Here is a 17,913-nt window from a genome sequence, read left to right as displayed (position 1 = left end):
AAACCTTAAGGTTTTCTTATGGGCCTCATCGCGAAACTTTTCCATCCGCAATAACCAAAAATTTAGATGTTTCAACCGGAAATTATATTCAAATATACTTATTATTCGATGAAGTGGAACCGCAATTTATATGAAGTATAATTTTATAGTTTTTTATGATAAAAAAGGAAAATTCTAACGACATTCATAAAGTTTGTCGTTAAGGTGCATAAAAACTTGTAAAATTCAATAATCGTTACATTAAAGTCGAATGTAATTACCGTGTACAAGTTATTTATACGCTTCTCGTCAGCAAATTCAAAAATAAAAACTCAAAAACGGATCATTCTTTTTCCATGACACGCACCCCGCACGTGATATCTTCTATGTTCCATCCATTCATTCATGGGAATTGATATATCCACCATCCAAATTACTCTTTGTAATACAAATTGTGCATTAATTGGTTGTACAACAAGTAATTTGAATGGTGATATATCATTTCTCTTCATTCATTCTTTAGAAATCCCTAGATCTTCAACCGTAAATTTCATCGATCTTCAGTCTTGTCCAAGGTAAAGTTTTTCCTTCAAATTAATTCCAATTCAACCTCAATTTTAATTATGTTGCTGTAGTTTCCGCTTTATTGATTAGTAATGGCCAGTTATCTGCTATTTATATTTGTTTGCGTTGTTGTCGTTAGTTTATGTATCGATACTCTTTTATTCCCAATTGTTATAAATCCCAATTGTTATAAATCCGTTACACAGAAAATTGTTAGCTTTAGCTTATCAAATTAATTATGTTGTTAGAATATTTAAAGTCATACACAGAGAGTCAGAGAAGTATTATTAGGTTCAACCGATTGAATGATCTCATTTCGACTAATTTCAGTTTGAGCATTCAAAACATGTTGATATCTCATTGCTTATGTTTAGAATTATAAAGTAGTCGCAAAAAACGTAATCCAGTTATGATAATAGAGACTTTCTAGTTAAGTAGTTTTTACTGACAATGTGAATGATTGAACTGCCGATACCCTCTGTTTTTTTAATTTATATAAGTAATATGTAATTTTCTTTTACTTGCCACGTTTGATTCTATATGCGTACATACAGGCTTTGCTGTTTGTGCGTATCAATACGGCTTTAGTTGTATCTTCCTTTTGAAAAAATTTCATATCAAAGTTATCTTTCTAGAAACGTACGATCGTAAAAGAAACCAAGAGTTTCTCTTTCAGTTATATAACATCATATGTTCATATCATCCATCCAATTTGTCACTGAATTACATATATACAACACAATTTTCTCATTGTTTCATTGATGTTTCTTATACATTTCTGACTTGTGACAATTTTTATGGTTATCTGATCCGTGTGATTCATTTATGTTGGAGTTTTATTACAGTTTTAATGCAAGTTATTGATTATTGAATTGGAATTCAGGAGATGGGTTTGTGGACTTTATTAGAAGGCTGCTTGCTTATTGCTAATGCATTAGCAATATTAAACGAGGATCGTTTTCTTGCACCCAGAGGTTGGAGCTTTCAGGAGTACTCTGGGGTTAAAAGAAACTCCCTTAAAGGACAAATCATCGGTCTCATTTATGCAACACAGTACCTAAGAGTTCTTCTTATGATCCTTAATTCTCTTTGCATTGTTGTAAAGCTTGTATCTGGTTGATTCAAGTCCTTCTCTATATATGCACCTACAGAGACCATATAGATAACTTAAATACATGTTTTATGCATAAAGTTTGCTTCTTTATGTATTAGTTATGGGTTAGGGTTTTTTTGCTTTTAAGCGTGCGTGATCAATGTCATTTACCTTTTTAATGGTGCGTCCAACGTTGGATGATAATTTACATCGCCAAGAAAAGAATAACGTTATCATGAGAAGAAAAGAAAGTTTGTGTGTCTTATGGAGTGCCTTATATTTTTAATTGTTGTAATGTTTAAGTTTGATCCCAAGATCTACCTGGATTGGTCTAATGCCATTTGGTCTTTGTTCATCCTATGCAGCCTAACTAATGCTAATAATCCTTTGTAAGCTATCTGAGTGTATGTGATGAAACATATCTCACATTTTTGGTGTCTTGCATCCTATATAAAAGTAACTAAGTCTGTTTATGTTGTTATATGTCCTCATAATTGAACTAAGTGATTTATTGTCGCGAGACTTTTTCAAGATGAACCATCATTCTTCATGTTGTTGTAGTGGATTTGAATTTAGAACGAGAGATAATCATTGTTGTTTGGTGATGAAATTGTGTCAACCTAACTCTAACGGTGGACATTTTTGGTTCCAGTTATTTAGTTACTTTCATATATTGAGATGAATGAGAGTATATAATAAGTGCAATAGATTAAGCAAAGGTGACAATTCAAGTTATTATACTTTCTTATAACAAGTGACCTACTGGCATTAGACCAATGTGGTGTTGCTGCTGTTTTGGGTGAAGATCCTGTTGTCCCTTCACAGACTCGAGGATTTCGCAGCTGAGGTCTAAGGCTGTGATGCTTCGGCTTTGAATCTTGGTCAAATGGCTCTTCTGAGCACGGTTTAAAGTTTAACTCTTGCCTTTGCTCCGGTAATTCTTGAGATCATGCATGTGAAAAGGCCTGGCTGAATCTGCTCTCGTCTCAATCCATGCCTGACTCGGTTACAAATTCGGTTGCTTTTGGTCGTAAGAATAGTGGCAAGAAGAAGGGTAAAGGTATCGAGGCTGGTTCAAATTTTGTTGTGCAAGTTGATGTCGGGGATTTTGATGATTCTGATCCATCAAATGTGCAAGTTGATGTTGGGGATGTGGCATATTTGGTTGATGTTGAGTGCGTGGTGTTTAATTTGTTGATCCTTCTGGGTCTCGGCCCTTGGTGTGACAAGGCGATCCCTCGGCCGGTTCGTCATCTTGCAAGTTTTCCAGGTTTATCGATTTCGTCACAAAAGATTTTAAGGGGACTACGTTGAAGCCAAACTCATTAAAACCAAACTGGGCCCTTAGCCCAGGAAGGGTAAGGGAAGAAAGGTTCGTGACTGCTCGGAGGGTATGTGATTGGCTTTGATGGTCCTTTTCTTTCCTTCATTTTGGATGAGTTTTGTGGTTATTTGTCATTAGCGGTCTGTTTTGTTTTAGTCCTTGTTGAGCATAGGTTGCGTTGTTAGTTTATGTTCATTGTTGTTTGTTTTTTCGAAAAGTAAAAAAAAAAAAAAAAAAAAAAACATTACAATGGCTATTAAAAATAAAAAGTACCTCTTACCCACTGCTCCAATTTCCAATCGAAACTACCAGTGCAAAAGTATAATAAAACCGTTGAAGGGAAAATTAACGACCATGGCGGTTTATCTTTCCGCCATTTCAGTCTCACCGTCTTACCCCCATATAACCAATTACCCCATTTCAGCGAACCTACCTTCCAACGTTGCCGTACTTAAACGACGATATTTCACCACCGTTCAATTACAATGTTTAGGGTTTCAATTTGGCTGTGACGTCGAACAACATACCCAAGAATCCAAGATACATTGGGATAACTTTTACCACCGCCATCAAAACAAGGTAAAGACACTTACATTTGAAAGCAATTATGCATATTTTTTCTGTATAGATATGTGTAACATACTTATGTTGTATACAGTGATACCCATCTAATCGCTTGACATTTTGGTGTACTGGGAAGGATTACTCTAGTAATATTTATACGTTTGAATTTGTTGAGGTTTATAAGCCACTCATAATTAAAGTTGGAAGCAAAAGTACGTAGAATCTTGTAAGCATAAAAAGATTTTTTCTCTCATTTGGATTAAATCTCAGAGGTCAAAAAATGTGAAGGCATAGGTTACATAATATTCGGTTTTTGAATACAGATGGTATGTAGCTATTGCATCATAAGTTAACGTTCCCCTAAATGTGATAAGTCGACTTTATGTTACAAATTTGGAGCTAAATATATTTGTGTACCCCCACATTGTAAAAGATTGATATTTTATTTACATTCCTTGGCCATTTTCTGTAAAATCAATGTAAAATACCAAGCTGGAATGGAAACCTGACCGTTTGGCTCACGAAATCCAATGAGATTTCGGCGGAATTGGAATTGAATCTAGACACAACGCGTGTCTAAATTCGATTTTAATTCCGCCGGAATCCCATTTTATTGTGATCTTAATCTTGTGCGTTAATGGAACTTTAATGCTAAAGTTTATAAAAATATATGGTGATTTCATGAAGTAATTGCAGTTCTTCAAGGATAGACATTACTTGGAGAAGGATTGGGGGCCCTACTTTTGTGACGATAACCCGGCCATTCGTTCAAATAGAAAAATCATCTTAGAGGTTAGATTTACTCTCGTATCAACAATATCCACTGCAAAGTTCACAAATTAGTACTCTGTAATATTTATTTTAAAAAATTAGCATTTTATTAATTCACAGTCAATATTGAAGTTCAACCTTTTTACTATCGACTGCAGGCTGGTTGTGGAACTGGCAACACGATATTTCCTCTCGCCAAGACCTATCCTAAACTCTATGTTCATGCTTGTGATTTTTCACACCATGCAGTTACACTTGTTAAGGTTCATTACTCTTAGCAAAATTTCATAAGCAGAAGAATATATTAAAATTTTACTGACTTTGGATCTTGTATGAGTGTAGGCAAATCCAAAGTTTCGGGAAGATCAAATGAATATATTTGTTTGTAATATAGTTGAAGACAATCTTTGTAACCATATTCAGCCTGCATCAGTTGACGTTGTGACATTGGTAAGCATATTGTGACCATTTTACGGATTTGAGAAAATTTCGAAATAAGAGATATATTAATACTTGATAATCTGAAGCAGATTTTTACATTATCGGCTGTTTCTCCCGAAAAGATGCCTATCGTGGTAGAAAACATTGGACGTGTATTAAAGGTCACTCTTAAATTTGTTTCTTTTTAATTTTCTAGATTTTGTACTTTTTGACTTTTCAGATTTTTGGATCATGAACTTTTGCAGCCTAATGGTCATGTTCTTATAAGGGATTATGCTATTGGGGATTACAGTCAAGTGAGTTTCCAAGCTTCCTGTAGTACCATATTCGATATCAAAATTTCTAAACTTTTACTTATCTCAGGATTTAAATCATGTTTGATTTGATCTCTAAAGGGGTAATAAAACAGTGACTTAAAAGAAACATATCAAATGGGTCCAAAGTCGGCCAACATCTGTTTTTAGTGTCTAAAACCTTTTAAATCGTTTTATATAAAAAACGATTATTGTTAAAAGTACAATGATAATCTTAATCGTATCTGAGACTCTAGGTTTTTTAGAACAGTACAAAACGTGGTCTGCATCATTCGTACGACCTGTATGAAAAATTATAACTCAACATGTTACACGGCCTGCCTATTTTGCCACCTTTAGTTATCTAAGCGTAATTTCGTGGCCCACTTGTAGTTGATGCTAATGAACAAGAATCAAGTTATCAGTGAGAACTTTTATTTTCGTGGTGATGGCACGGTAAGAATACTCTAAACTTGTGATCTTCATGATATTCATTTCCTTTGAATTCTCATTTTGTTATGACTAATTATATTTGTGCAGACATCGTTTTACTTCTCAGAAGATCATTTGTCCAATTTATTCATAAGATCTGAATTTGGCGTAGTGGATATCGATACATACAACAAAGAATTAAAAAATCGAGCAAGAAATATTACCATGAATCGGTATTGTTCTTTTTCAGTTTATATGTTTCGCTTTTAGGACTGCTATGAGTGGTTCATTTTTTTCTATTATTATGTTTTTTTTTTATCTCGAACGAGTCCAGCGGGTCAAATTAATAAAAAAAATGGTTTGAGAAGGAAACATGTCAATTGGATCGAATGGTTAAAATGAGTCAAAAGTCTCCCAAAATATATTGTTAAGTCATTAAACTCTTGAATCATTTATTCTTAAAATATTATTATTTCTGCAAGAGAAGGTTCTTAGGGGCAACTGCAAATTGAGGGGGAATGAGGGACAAGTTATCTCAGCCGTTGATTTCAGATCAACGGCTGAGATAGCCTGCCCTTCTTTCCCTCAAAATGCAGTTGCCCCTTTGATCCCACACATTTTGGTTAAAAAAACAGTTTGAACTGCTAGTGTTTTGGGTCAACATGACCTGACCCATACTTAACTTGCATATTTTGATATGTTACCCGTCTAAGTTCATTCTTCTATCTTAGGCGTTGGATAAGAGCAGTAATTAGACGAGCCTGATGGTTTCATGCTCTCTAGAAGCACAGAGCGCTTGATATTTATATTCACTCATGGGTAAAGGTTGGGTGTACTGCACATATACTGCAACATTCACATTATATCTGCCAATCTTTAACCTGCATATTTAATTGCTTCAAGCTTTACGCATATTTCTTCCTAATATGGCAAAAAGGGAGTATTTTTGGTTGCAAGTGGCTTGTAGAAGACAAGATGCTAAGAGTAAATATAGTAATTTATGTTCAACTCCAACTCTTATTTCTTTGTTTCTCGGATTAAATTACGGATCACCAACTCCTAACTTGAAATATAACTCCAGCTTTCAATTTTCAGGTTCTAGCTTTAAACCTATCTAGTTTAGCTAAACACATCTAAAGTATATTTTTATCTTAAAATCAAGTATCATAAACATTGATAATTCATATTATTTAACTGTTTTTTATTATAATTTATTATGATTATAATTGTAAACCAATTCAGGTGAAAACAACAATAAGTAGTTGTCTGTTACTACCTCCGTTCTAGTTGTTCACTTGTTGTGACTTTGGTATTTTCTTTTCAATTTTGACTTTAAATATATTTATTTGTATTAAATATTATTTGATGAAATTTATATCAGTGGATTGATGTTTGAAAATTTTACCGGTACAATGATCATTAAGTATTATATAACACACAAAAAGTAATTTAAAGTCAAAGTTGGAAAGAAAAGACATTTAAAGTCAAAACAACACAATTGAACTGAGACGGAGGGAGTATATGTTAGTGTGTCGCAGTATAAGAATGTTCTAAATTTATGGATATGAGTTATGTATGTTAATAATATGGATGAAAGGACCTGTAGCCTAGCGGTTTGTGAGAAGTACTTTAATTAAAACGTTAAGGTTTTAAGCCTTGTATTATGCATGCATATATTCGTGGAATTAATTCGTATTGAGTGTGTGGGTTTACCTTTCAAAAAAATATGGATAAAATTTTTACATTATCAACTTTTTTCTATATTACTATGATATACAGAGTATAGGGCTAAGACACATTTAATTACATGCAGTTGACTATGGGACTTGAGCTTACAATTTTAAGGTCGATGAGTTACTTCGATACCGTTAGGTCAAAAATTCTTTGAATACTTTGTTACTCCATATAATTATAATTATAATATCCTACTCCGTATTATACAACACTATAGAAATCACATAAACATTCAATGTTATATTTATAAATAAAAATTGATAGCATACATATTAATTCTTATTAATTACTGGCACCACACAAGAACTGATAATTTCTTTAACTAAAGAAACATGACGCTAACCCCACAACCATGTTTATAATTAAGAAACATGATGAAGCGTAAGTTGGGTGAACCAATGCAACCAGTTTACATGGAGGAAATAGATATAGTCATATAGACCTTGATGACTATGGGCCCATGTAAATACCATATTCTTCAACCCTACTCACATGTGCACTAATCAATCCTATTTTCGAAATTTACTATTCCATTTAATCATATTCAATACCATAAATGTATTTGTTTAATGCTACAAAAAGCTGTGCATAAATGATGGGTTGCAAGTAACTTAAAACACGTGTGACAAATAGTGTGGGGGATTTTTATGAACAGTGTGGATGGCTCTTCAGATTGATTTTGGATTTTGGATTTGGGCTGTAGTTGCTTGGTTTGTCTATTGTTAGCTTGCATGTTATTGTTCTATTGTAGTTTTTCTAAGTTGTGATTTGTTGTTGCGTTGTGTTGGCTTATGTTTCTTTTCTTTCTTATGTGAGTTCCTTAGTATGAGGTTTTGTTTGTCTTGAGTTCATTTCGTATTTCTAGGTTTTGGAGGTTTGGTTTAGGCCCTTTGTTTCTTGTTGTTTAGTTGGTTATGGTCGGGCGTTTAGTTTCGGTGGTTGTTGAGCGCTTTTATCCTTAGTTGAAGGTCCTCCTTTTATTTTTTATATATAAGTTTCTTAAGTTGCGTATTATTGTCCAGTGACAACAAAACTGAGATGGAGAGAAAATAAAGTTTCATTTGACATTTGTTCTGACACTTGTAAGCACCCATCTAATAATTCGGTGATGTGTTGGGCGTTAATAAGCGTAGTGAGGATATTATTTGAAATATTAGTAAAACCTATGACACCAAATGCATCGTTTCGTTGTTAAAATTATGTAAACTATTCAAGTCTAGGTTCGGTTCGATAAGTTGTTATACCTTCAAAATTTTGAGGAATAGTTGTTCCCTCGTGCGTAACTAGCGTTCGAAATACTTGACGGGTATTTCACATTTAACCTAAAATATTCGTCATTAGCCTTTCTTGTGCACCAACCAGATAATATACATGTAACGATGCGAGATTGATCGGCTGGAACTCTACTTCTTCGGCCTCCTCATCGAGAATTAATTCATCATAACGACATTGTTAGCCACAATATGTAATTTCATTATCGTTTCGCCATAATAAAAACTTAAAGAAGACATTTTGACAATGAGAGTGTAATTTGGTTTAATTAAGAATTGTTGTATTTATGATGATAGAAAAACAAAAATAAAATAAAATGGATAGTAGCCGTTGTGTAACACCCCAAATATTTAAGGTATTATTTAATATATATATATATATATATATATATATATATATATATATATATATATATATATATATATATATATATATATATATAAGGTATTATTTAATATATATATATATATATATATATATATATATATATATATACTATGTTGGCATTATTATTTTTTTTGTATAATAAAATGGATAATATTTAAGATTCGTTAGTTAAGTTAAGAGGGACTAAGTGTGCAAAGTTAATTTAAGGACCTTCCATATTATGGTCTTTGTGGGGAGGGTAGAAAGTGCAAATAAGGCAAAGATAATTTAATTAAATTGGTTAAATGCTGAAAATTTCTTATCAGTTGCAAAAATCAAAATTGAGTGTGTGCTTGTGTGTGTGTGGCGACCAAAACAAAGGAAGAAGGAGAAATCCCCAATTGGAAGATTTGAACACATGCAAGTAGAAATTCATGTAATCTAGTTTGTTTTAATCATCATAGCAAGTTGTAATTCTTCAATTTCTTCTCAATTTGTGCACAATTAGGGTTCTTAAATCCCAAAAGACAGGGTATGAACTTCTAAGTCTTATGTATCACTAAATTGGGTGTTTTATGTGAATCTCAAGCTTATAAGTTGTTATATGTTGTGAGTGTGCACATTTGCATGATTGAAAACAAAATTTAAATGATGTTTAAATGTAAGTTCATGTATGAACTTGCTATTTGAAAGTGTGGAAAATGGTGAATTTGATGTTGCTAGTAGTCAAGAACTAAGTTATGCACACTAGGTGTTTGATGAAATGCCTCAATGAAGGTGAATATGAGATATAGCTAAATTGTGAAAAAGAGAGTTTATGTTTTAAATTTTTGAAATTGTTATAAGTATTTGTTGTTGAGAATGATAAGTTCTTAATTGTATGGATTAAATTAGAGAACGTGAGTATTGAGGAAAAATGATGCTTTATGAATGTTCATGTACTATGATAAGGTAAAAAGGGATTTAAGAAAGATTAAGTTCAAATGTGTAAGTACATGAAAGTGATGTAAGCATTTGAAAGATGTAAATTCATTTGAATTATGTTAATGGCCAGATTAGCTCATGTTTAGGTGCTAATCAAGACAAAGGGACTTCAAGCGACCAAGGAATTTCATTTGACCAAGGTGAGTTTATAGGGGGTAAATTGGGCGGGTCAATGGTGACTTAGTATTCCCGGATTGCATCCGTGCAAGAGGGTAATGACTAAGGTCAATAGATAGTTAGCTTAGACTTCATTAGTAGGCTTGCCTAGTAACGGTGTATATGGTTAATGAATTAGCTTAGGCATGATCGTTAGGCTCGCTTAGCGATCATGTTTATGGTATGACTTAGCTTAGTGTAAGACCCTAATATTTATTGTACGTAGTGTATTAATGATGTACGTTTAGTGGGCAAAGCATTGTGTAATTAAACAAAGTTCAGAATCTGCCCAGACCAGGGTGCGCGCCGCGCACCATAAGGTGAGCGCGTCGCGCACAGTCCTGCGACAGAATTATGCTTTTTGCCTTTTTGAGTTAAGTGAAGGGTATTTTGGTCTTTTCACTTGAGGCCGGATGTGTAGCCATATTACCAGTTTTGGATCTAGTTTTGGATCTAGTTTCAAGTCCACAAACACTCTCATTTCATTCTTAGAGAGAGAGAGAGAGAGAGAGAGAGAGAGAGAGATTTCTTGATAGAGATTTGGTGATTTGGGAAAGAAGGAGCTTGGATTGATCAAAAGCTCAAGTGTTAAAGTTGTTCATCTCCTCCTTGGCTACGTTTTGATAGTGTTGGTAAGTTCTAACTCCGAATTTCAATTGTTAGATTTGAATTCCAAGTTAGGGTTTTGACTTGTGTGTTCTTGAGTAAACCCACTAGTTGATAATTGGGTGTTTGAGCTAGTAAATGATGTTGATAGCTTTTGTTGGTGGGTTTTGGGTTGGATGATGAAATTGATTAGTTGATAATCATTTTTGGGTATTAATATCACTAGTTAACTTAGGTTAAAAGTGATTAATTGTGGATACTTGCAAATGGGTGTTTTGACTTGAGATTGGGTCAAAATGGGTTTTGTGCAAATTGATGCAAGTAAGATATTTAGATGAGGAAAACCTTGAGTAAAATAGGTTGTTGGAACATAATCACTAGTCGATTGTGATTATGGGTGTTTCGGGTGATATTTGACTTAGTCAAATTGGAAGTAAGTACTATTGGGTAAATATTGCACTTATTGGTGTTTTGTGTATAAGCTAGTGTATTTAGCTTATTTGGTTGTAAATTACTTAGGTGATTTGCATCGGACGATTTGAAGCTCAAGTAGGATTGCTTTTCAAGTAATCGAGGTGAGTGGAATATTTATACGCTTATGTATATAATTTGGTTGCTTGTGTGCGATGTGGTAAGTGACATCCGTTAGGAATCACTTTCGTGGACCACAATTGAGTTGGGAAATATAGTGAGTGATATCCGTGTGGATAACTCTTCGTTGGCTATATTCTTTTGATGTATGTGACGAGTGATAAATGTTTGACCTATCACTCTTCGTCGGTCACATGAGTGTGTTTGGTTATGTGACGAGTGGTTAATGTTTGACCTATCACTCTTCGTCGGTCACATGAGTGTGTTTGGTTATGTGACGAGTGGTTAATGTTTGACCTATCACTCTTCGTCGGTCACATGAGTGTGTTTGGTTATGTGGCGAGTGATTAACGTTGACCTATCGCTCTTCGTCGGCTATATATATATGTGTTGGGTAAGTGGTGAGTGTTATCCGTTTGGGGATCCGCTCTTCGTTGGCCACTTATCGTAGGATGGTAAGCGGTTTCACTTTTCGTCGGTCATCCTTGTGATTGAGGTAAGTGTTAACGTTTCATTTGCACTTTTCGTCGGCCTCATGGTGCGTAGTGGTGAGTAGTTAACGATTTTGACCTACTACTCTTCGTCGGCCACATACGCGTGCGATGGGTGGTGAGTAGTCAACGTATTTGACCTACTACTCTTCGTCGGCCACCATCGAGTCGAATGTCGACATTGGGTTTATTGGGATGTGTAAGTTTTTAGCATTGTACGTATTTGTTTTTGGCATATAGTATTGTTGAGATCTCTATGCTAATGATGTTACATTGTTGTACGTACGATTAATCATTTATTAGTTTGCGGTTTGCTAATGTTATTGTGTTGTTGTGTAGGTGTATGCATGTAATTGGATTATGTATGTATGCGTATAAGTATTGCATTCACTAAGCATTAGCTTACCCTCTCGTTGTTTACATTTTTAGGTTCGAAGGCGGACGTGGCAAGGGTATGCTCGGGAATTAGATGATTTTCCCTTTTGATGCTTGCTTGGATTACTTTTGGATTCGACTTAGGATTGGGTAGTTTATCCCCAAACATCATGCTCGTAGTCTTGTTTGGAAACTAAACTCATTGGTCGAATTTGTATTTTGTACTTAAAGGGGTAATTTGGGCATATGTGGGCCCGGCGTCGTAAAACTCTTTTTATTATGGAAATGTGATATTTTTAACTATTATAAGATGTTGTGAAAACCGTTTGATCTAAATGTGTCGGGAAGTTGAAGATCTTTTCGCGTGAAATGGAAAAAGTGGACAGCGGGCTGCCAGGCCCTGTGCGCGCCGCGCACAGGTGGGTGTGCGCGCCGCGCACCCCTCCTGGTCAGCCCTGCTTTAATTTTTTTTTTATGCTGCAATATTGGAAGGATAACGGGTTGGGTTGTTACAAGTGGTATCAGAGCATGGTCTAAGGGATTCAGGTGATTTGAGATAGGCGCCTAGACTTAGACTTTTTGTGTGTGCTATTATGCGGGACTTGTAGGATTACGGGTCGGTTCGGGTTTTAGCTAGTGCCTTAGATTGTAGGTGAACTAGCTATGTATTGATTATGTGTTACTAATCATGTTGTTTTGTGTTGAACATCTAGCGAAATGGTTGTTGTATTCATGAGCTCGGCATGGCGTGTGAGCGTAATAATGCTTCGCGACCATTATTACTGTTGCAAGCCAAGTCAAGTAAGTGATGTACAACAAGTATTGAACTAGATGGGATGTGCGAACAGTGGCGTATTTACTTGATTGTGATTATTGTTCGCGACGGTGTATATAATTTATTCGTGTTGCGTTCCTAACCGAGTTCATTTCTTAGAATGAAGACGAGGAACAGACATGATAATGGTGATCAAGGCGAGGACTCCGAGTTCACGGCTAAGGTAGAGGCCATCTTCGAACGTCACAAGGCGGAGTTTCTAGAGGACGTTAAAAAGATGTTCTTAGATACGATTGACGAGCAAGTAGTCAATCTAGTCAAGGAACAAGTTAAGGTTGTTCTCCGAGTAGATAATATTGGAAGGTGAGACTTCTACTACAAAAACTTCAAGGATGCTCAACCTCATACTTTTGATGGTGAACGAGATCCGCTAAAGAGCAATCGTTGGATCTCCGATATGGAGGGGGCTTTTCGTATTAGTGAGTGCCCTCTCTATAAGAAGACGAGGTATGGTAGTAGTATGCTAAGGGGTGACGCCAAGTTGTGGTGGGATGCGAAAATCCAACTTTATGGTGAGGAACAATGTATGAAGTTCACATGGGACGAGTTTAAGACGGAATTTTTCAAGGAGTATCGAACTTCTGCCGATCTTTCTAGGCTTAAGGACGAGTTGCGTGCTTTGAGGCAAGGGTCGATGGATTTAAACACCCTCAAATCCGTTTTCTTATCCAAGACCCAATTTTTCCCGGAGTATGTCGGTAATGACAAAATGTTGAAGGAAGACTTCTACCGAATCTTGAACGATAGTTATCAAGAGAAGATTAGCGTAAACGTGGTGAGAACTTTTGACGAGTTGTTCGACATGGCGAAGGGTTTTGAGACGCTTGTCCTAAAGAAGAGTGGTTCCGAGGTAAGTAAGCAAAAGTTCGAGACTACGATGCATTCGAACAAGAAAAGTCAGAGTACTTCCGAGGGTGGTGGAAGCGTGAAGAAGAGTGGTGCGGGCGGTTTTGTGCCCACGTGTTATAATTACGGAGAACGGGGTCATTTGTCGCGCGAATGTACGAATGCGAAGTCTAACAAGGTTATGTGTCTTAATTGTCGAAAGGAGGGACACCGAAAGTCGGCGTGTCCGGATTTAGTTGGTAATGCATGAAAACCTGACGACGATGTTCAGGTACTTTTTGACTATCTTATTGAAACGTACTTATGATTGTGTTTAATGCATTTTGTGTTAGTGCATAGTGTGATGAGGGGTAGCGTTCCTTATGGAATTACCCTATGTTGATGGTCCGGTTGACGGGCGAAGGTGTAAGACTCGGTGCTTCCAAGCATTCCTTAGTGTTGGGCGAAAGATTTTGACCAAGCCATGAGAATGGGCTTTGGTGTTTTTTTGATAGCGCGAAGTCGCTTTAGTGTTGTGATGGGTGACATCGGATATATGGAACCCTCGAAGTCGAGCTTTTCGGTCTCGATGAATGTTGATAGTGGAGCCGGTGTAACGCGATGTCAGGTGCCTCTTTCATACCTGTAAGCGTAACGTTTCGACTCCGACGGTATTGTGGCTACATTGTATTTAGGGTACCGGAGAGAAACTCTTAGGTACATGAGTGACTAGGTGGAACTTTAACAAGTTCTGGCAATTGAAGGGTTGCAAGAATAAAGTTTGTGTAAATTGTGGTACACTTTTCGTTCGAAGTATTTAAGGATAGGTTAAGGTCCTTAGTATGCTCAAGGTTGGAGCAAGATATGGTGATGGGTCGTGTGAACCCAATTGTTGGTGAAGTCTATCTTTGGTAGCATTGTACGGTTGTACAAAATGCGGTTATGGAGCGTAGTTCCAAGTGGGGGAGTTACACTCCCATGCGAGGAGGTTTTAGCGTGAGATTTCGGATGATGCTCATAGTGGAATCCGAAATTTGTGTCGGAACCTAGGTTTGGTCGATTTGTAGTAGAGTACAATTTTGGTTAAAATTGTACTTATGATTTTGGATTTAAAATTATCACCGAGGTGGTAGTGTGGTAAATCTCGTTGGGAGATAATGAATGTGTTAGACGAGCAAGGTGAAATCCCTCGATTAAGGGATGTGCGTGCCGGATTCTCTTTTAGAGGACTATTGTTTTGTACCTATGTGCGATATAGGTGGTTCTTGCTCGATTGTGTTGGCGTTGTGTACGCGTGCGTATGATGCGTGTATGTGTATAATGGATTTTCACTTGGGTGGATTAGTCGCGGTGTTTAAGACATCATCCGGGGGATTAGTGTTTACGCGGTGATTAAGTACACTAATGGATTTTTGTGATGAAATGCAATTTCGGTTAAATTATATGTATGTGGCAAGTGCTATCCAATTGCGAGGATTCACTTTTCGTTGGCCACGGTTGGAGTGTGATAAGTGGTAAGTGTTATCCGTTAGGATTCACTTTTCGTCGGCTACTTATTGGTGTGTGGAATGCGTTTTCTGTTAGGAATCGCTTTTGTTTGGCCATGTGTGCGGAGAGGTAAGTGTGATCCATAAGGATGCGCTTTTTGTCGGCCTCTTGTTGCGTAGTGATAAGTGGTTGACATTTGATCTACCACTTTTCGACGGCCACGTATGCATAAGGATGTGGGACAAGTGGTATCCAATAGTGAGGATTCACTTTTCGTCGGCTCCATTGTATTATTTGTTGGCCATGTTATCGGTATGTTGTTACTTTAGCGATGTACATGATAAGGGTACGCTAAAGGGATTGCTAACTTGGTACGAGATTTGGAATGTTAGCTTGATTATGTCATGCGGTCGAGGCATGAGTTCGTTCCGGTTCGGGGACGAAGCGAGATTTAGTACTCGGTATGGTAGAATTGGTGAATCACGGATGATGATTTTAATCGGAAAGGTAACTTTGTGTAAAGTCGCCTAAAAGGAATTGTGTAAAATCTTCGGATTCGATGAAATTGTTGTGGACATCGAGTTTGGGCGTATGTCGGGGGACCATGGATCGTGGTTCTTGTTAGTTAAGCGGCGAGGATCACGAGGACGTGATCGATTCTAAGTGGGGGAGAGTTGTAAGACCCTAATATTTATTGTACGTAGTGTATTAATGATGTACGTTTAGTGGGCAAAGCATTGTGTAATTAAACAAAGTTCAGAATCTGTCCAGACCAGGGTGCGCGCCGCGCACCATAAGGTGAGCGCGCCGCGCACAGTCCTACGACAGAATTCTGCTTTTTGCCTTTTTGAGTTAAGTGAAGGGTATTTTGGTCTTTTCACTTGAGGCCGGATGTGTAGCCATATTACCAGTTTTGGATCTACTTTTGGATCATATTTCAAGTCCACAAACACTCTCATTTCATTCTTAGAGAGAGAGAGAGATTTCTTGATAGAGATTTGGTGATTTGGGGAAGAAGGAGCTTGGATTGATCAAAAGCTCAAGTGTTAAAGTTGTTCATCTCCTCCTTGGCTACGTTTTGATAGTGTTGATAAGTTCTAAATCCGAATTTCAATTGTTAGATTTGAATTCCAAGTTAAGGTTTTGACTTGTGTGTTCTTGAGTAAACCCACTAGTTGATAATTGGGTGTTTGAGCTAGTAAATGATGTTGATAGCTTTTGTTGGTGGGTTTTGGGTTGGATGATAAAATTGATTAGTTGATAATCATTTTTGGGTATTAATATCACTAGTTAACTTAGGTTAAAAGTGATTAATTGTGGATACTTGCAAATGGGTGTTTTGACTTGAGATTGGGTCAAAATGGGTTTTGTGCAAATTGATGCAAGTAAGATGTTTAGATGAGGAAAACCTTGAGTAAAATAGGTTGTTGGAACATAATCACTAGTCGATTGTGATTATGGGTGTTTCGGGTGATATTTGACTTAGTCAAATTGGAAGTAAGTACTATTGGGTAAATATTGCACTTATTGGTGTTTTGTGTATAAGCTAGTGTATTTAGCTTATTTGGTTGTAAATTACTTAGGTGATTTGCATCGGACGATTTGAAGCTCAAGTAGGATTGCTTTTCAAGTAATCGAGGTGAGTAGAATATTTATACGCTTATGTATATAATTTGGTTGCTTGTGTGCGATGTGGTAAGTGACATCCGTTAGGAATCACTTTCGTGGACCACAATTGAGTTGGGAAATATAGTGAGTGATATCCGTGTGGATAGCTCTTCGTTGGCTATATTCTTTTGGTGTATGTGACGAGTGATAAATGTTTGACCTATCACTCTTCGTCGGTCACATGAGTGTGTTTGGTTATGTGACGAGTGGTTAATGTTTGACCTATCACTCTTCGTCGGTCACATGAGTGTGTTTGGTTATGTGGCGAGTGATTAACGTCGACCTATCGCTCTTCGTCGGCTATATATATATGTGTTGGGTAAGTGGTGAGTGTTATCCGTTTGGGGATCCGCTCTTCGTTGGCCACTTATCGTAGGATGGTAAGCGGTTTCACTTTTCGTCGGCCATCCTTGTGATTGAGGTAAGTGTTAACGTTTCAGTTGCACTTTTCGTCAGCCTCATGGTGCGTAGTGGTGAGTAGTTAACGATTTTGACCTACTACTCTTCGTCGGCCACGTACGCGTGCGATGGGTGGTGAGTAGTTAACGTATTTGACCTACTACTCTTCGTCGGCCACCATCGAGTCGAATGTCGACATTGGGTTTATTGGGATGTGTAAGTTTTTAGCATTGTACGTATTTGTTTTTGGCATATATTATTGTTGAGATCTCTATGCTAATGATGTTACATTGTTGTACGTACGATTAATCATTTATTCGTTTGCGGTTTGCTAATGTTATTGTGTTGTTGTGTAGGTGTATGCATGTAATTGGATTATGTATGTATGCGTATAAGTATTGCATTCACTAAGCATTTGCTTACCCTCTTGTTGTTTACATTTTTAGGTTCGAAGGCGGACGTGGCAAGGGTATGCTCGAGAATTAGATGATTTTTCCTTTTGATGCTTGCTTGAATTACTTTTGGATTCGACTTAGGATTGGGTAGTTTATCCCCAAACATAATGCTCGTAGTCTTGTTTGAAAACTAAACTCATTGGTCGAATTTGTATTTTGTACTTAAAGGGGTAATTTGGGCATATGTGAGCCCGACGTCGTAAAACT

The 17,913-nt window shown here is 36.6% G+C and overlaps 2 protein-coding genes across 3 annotated transcripts; both read left to right on the top strand.

Annotated features, from left to right (window-relative positions):
• The first annotated feature begins 498 nt into the window (after positions 1-498).
• Positions 499-2,144, top strand: LOC139843726 (uncharacterized). The gene is made up of 2 exons (XM_071833872.1): positions 499-554; positions 1,427-2,144. Exon 2 carries the CDS (start codon positions 1,430-1,432, stop codon positions 1,661-1,663), a length of 234 nt encoding a protein of 77 aa, XP_071689973.1. The 5' UTR covers positions 499-554; positions 1,427-1,429; the 3' UTR covers positions 1,664-2,144.
• Positions 2,145-3,274: 1,130 nt separating this feature from the next.
• Positions 3,275-6,491, top strand: LOC139844275 (tRNA N(3)-methylcytidine methyltransferase trm141-like). 2 transcript variants are annotated; one of them, XM_071834493.1, is made up of 9 exons: positions 3,275-3,539; positions 4,221-4,316; positions 4,454-4,558; positions 4,638-4,745; positions 4,826-4,897; positions 4,982-5,032; positions 5,423-5,485; positions 5,570-5,694; positions 6,210-6,491. In XM_071834493.1, the coding sequence occupies exons 1-9, from the start codon at positions 3,315-3,317 to the stop codon at positions 6,214-6,216; spliced, it is 852 nt and encodes a 283-aa protein (XP_071690594.1). In that variant the 5' UTR covers positions 3,275-3,314; the 3' UTR covers positions 6,217-6,491. The 2 variants fall into 2 exon arrangements, with proteins under 2 accessions (XP_071690594.1, XP_071690593.1); XM_071834492.1 differs by lacking the exon at positions 6,210-6,491 and having other exon boundaries at positions 5,570-5,995.
• Positions 6,492-17,913: the final 11,422 nt, after the last annotated feature.

Source organism: Rutidosis leptorrhynchoides, chromosome 4 (assembly GCF_046630445.1).
Source record: "Rutidosis leptorrhynchoides isolate AG116_Rl617_1_P2 chromosome 4, CSIRO_AGI_Rlap_v1, whole genome shotgun sequence".
Lineage (NCBI taxonomy): Eukaryota > Viridiplantae > Streptophyta > Magnoliopsida > Asterales > Asteraceae > Rutidosis > Rutidosis leptorrhynchoides.
This window is presented reverse-complemented; position numbering and strand designations above follow the sequence as displayed.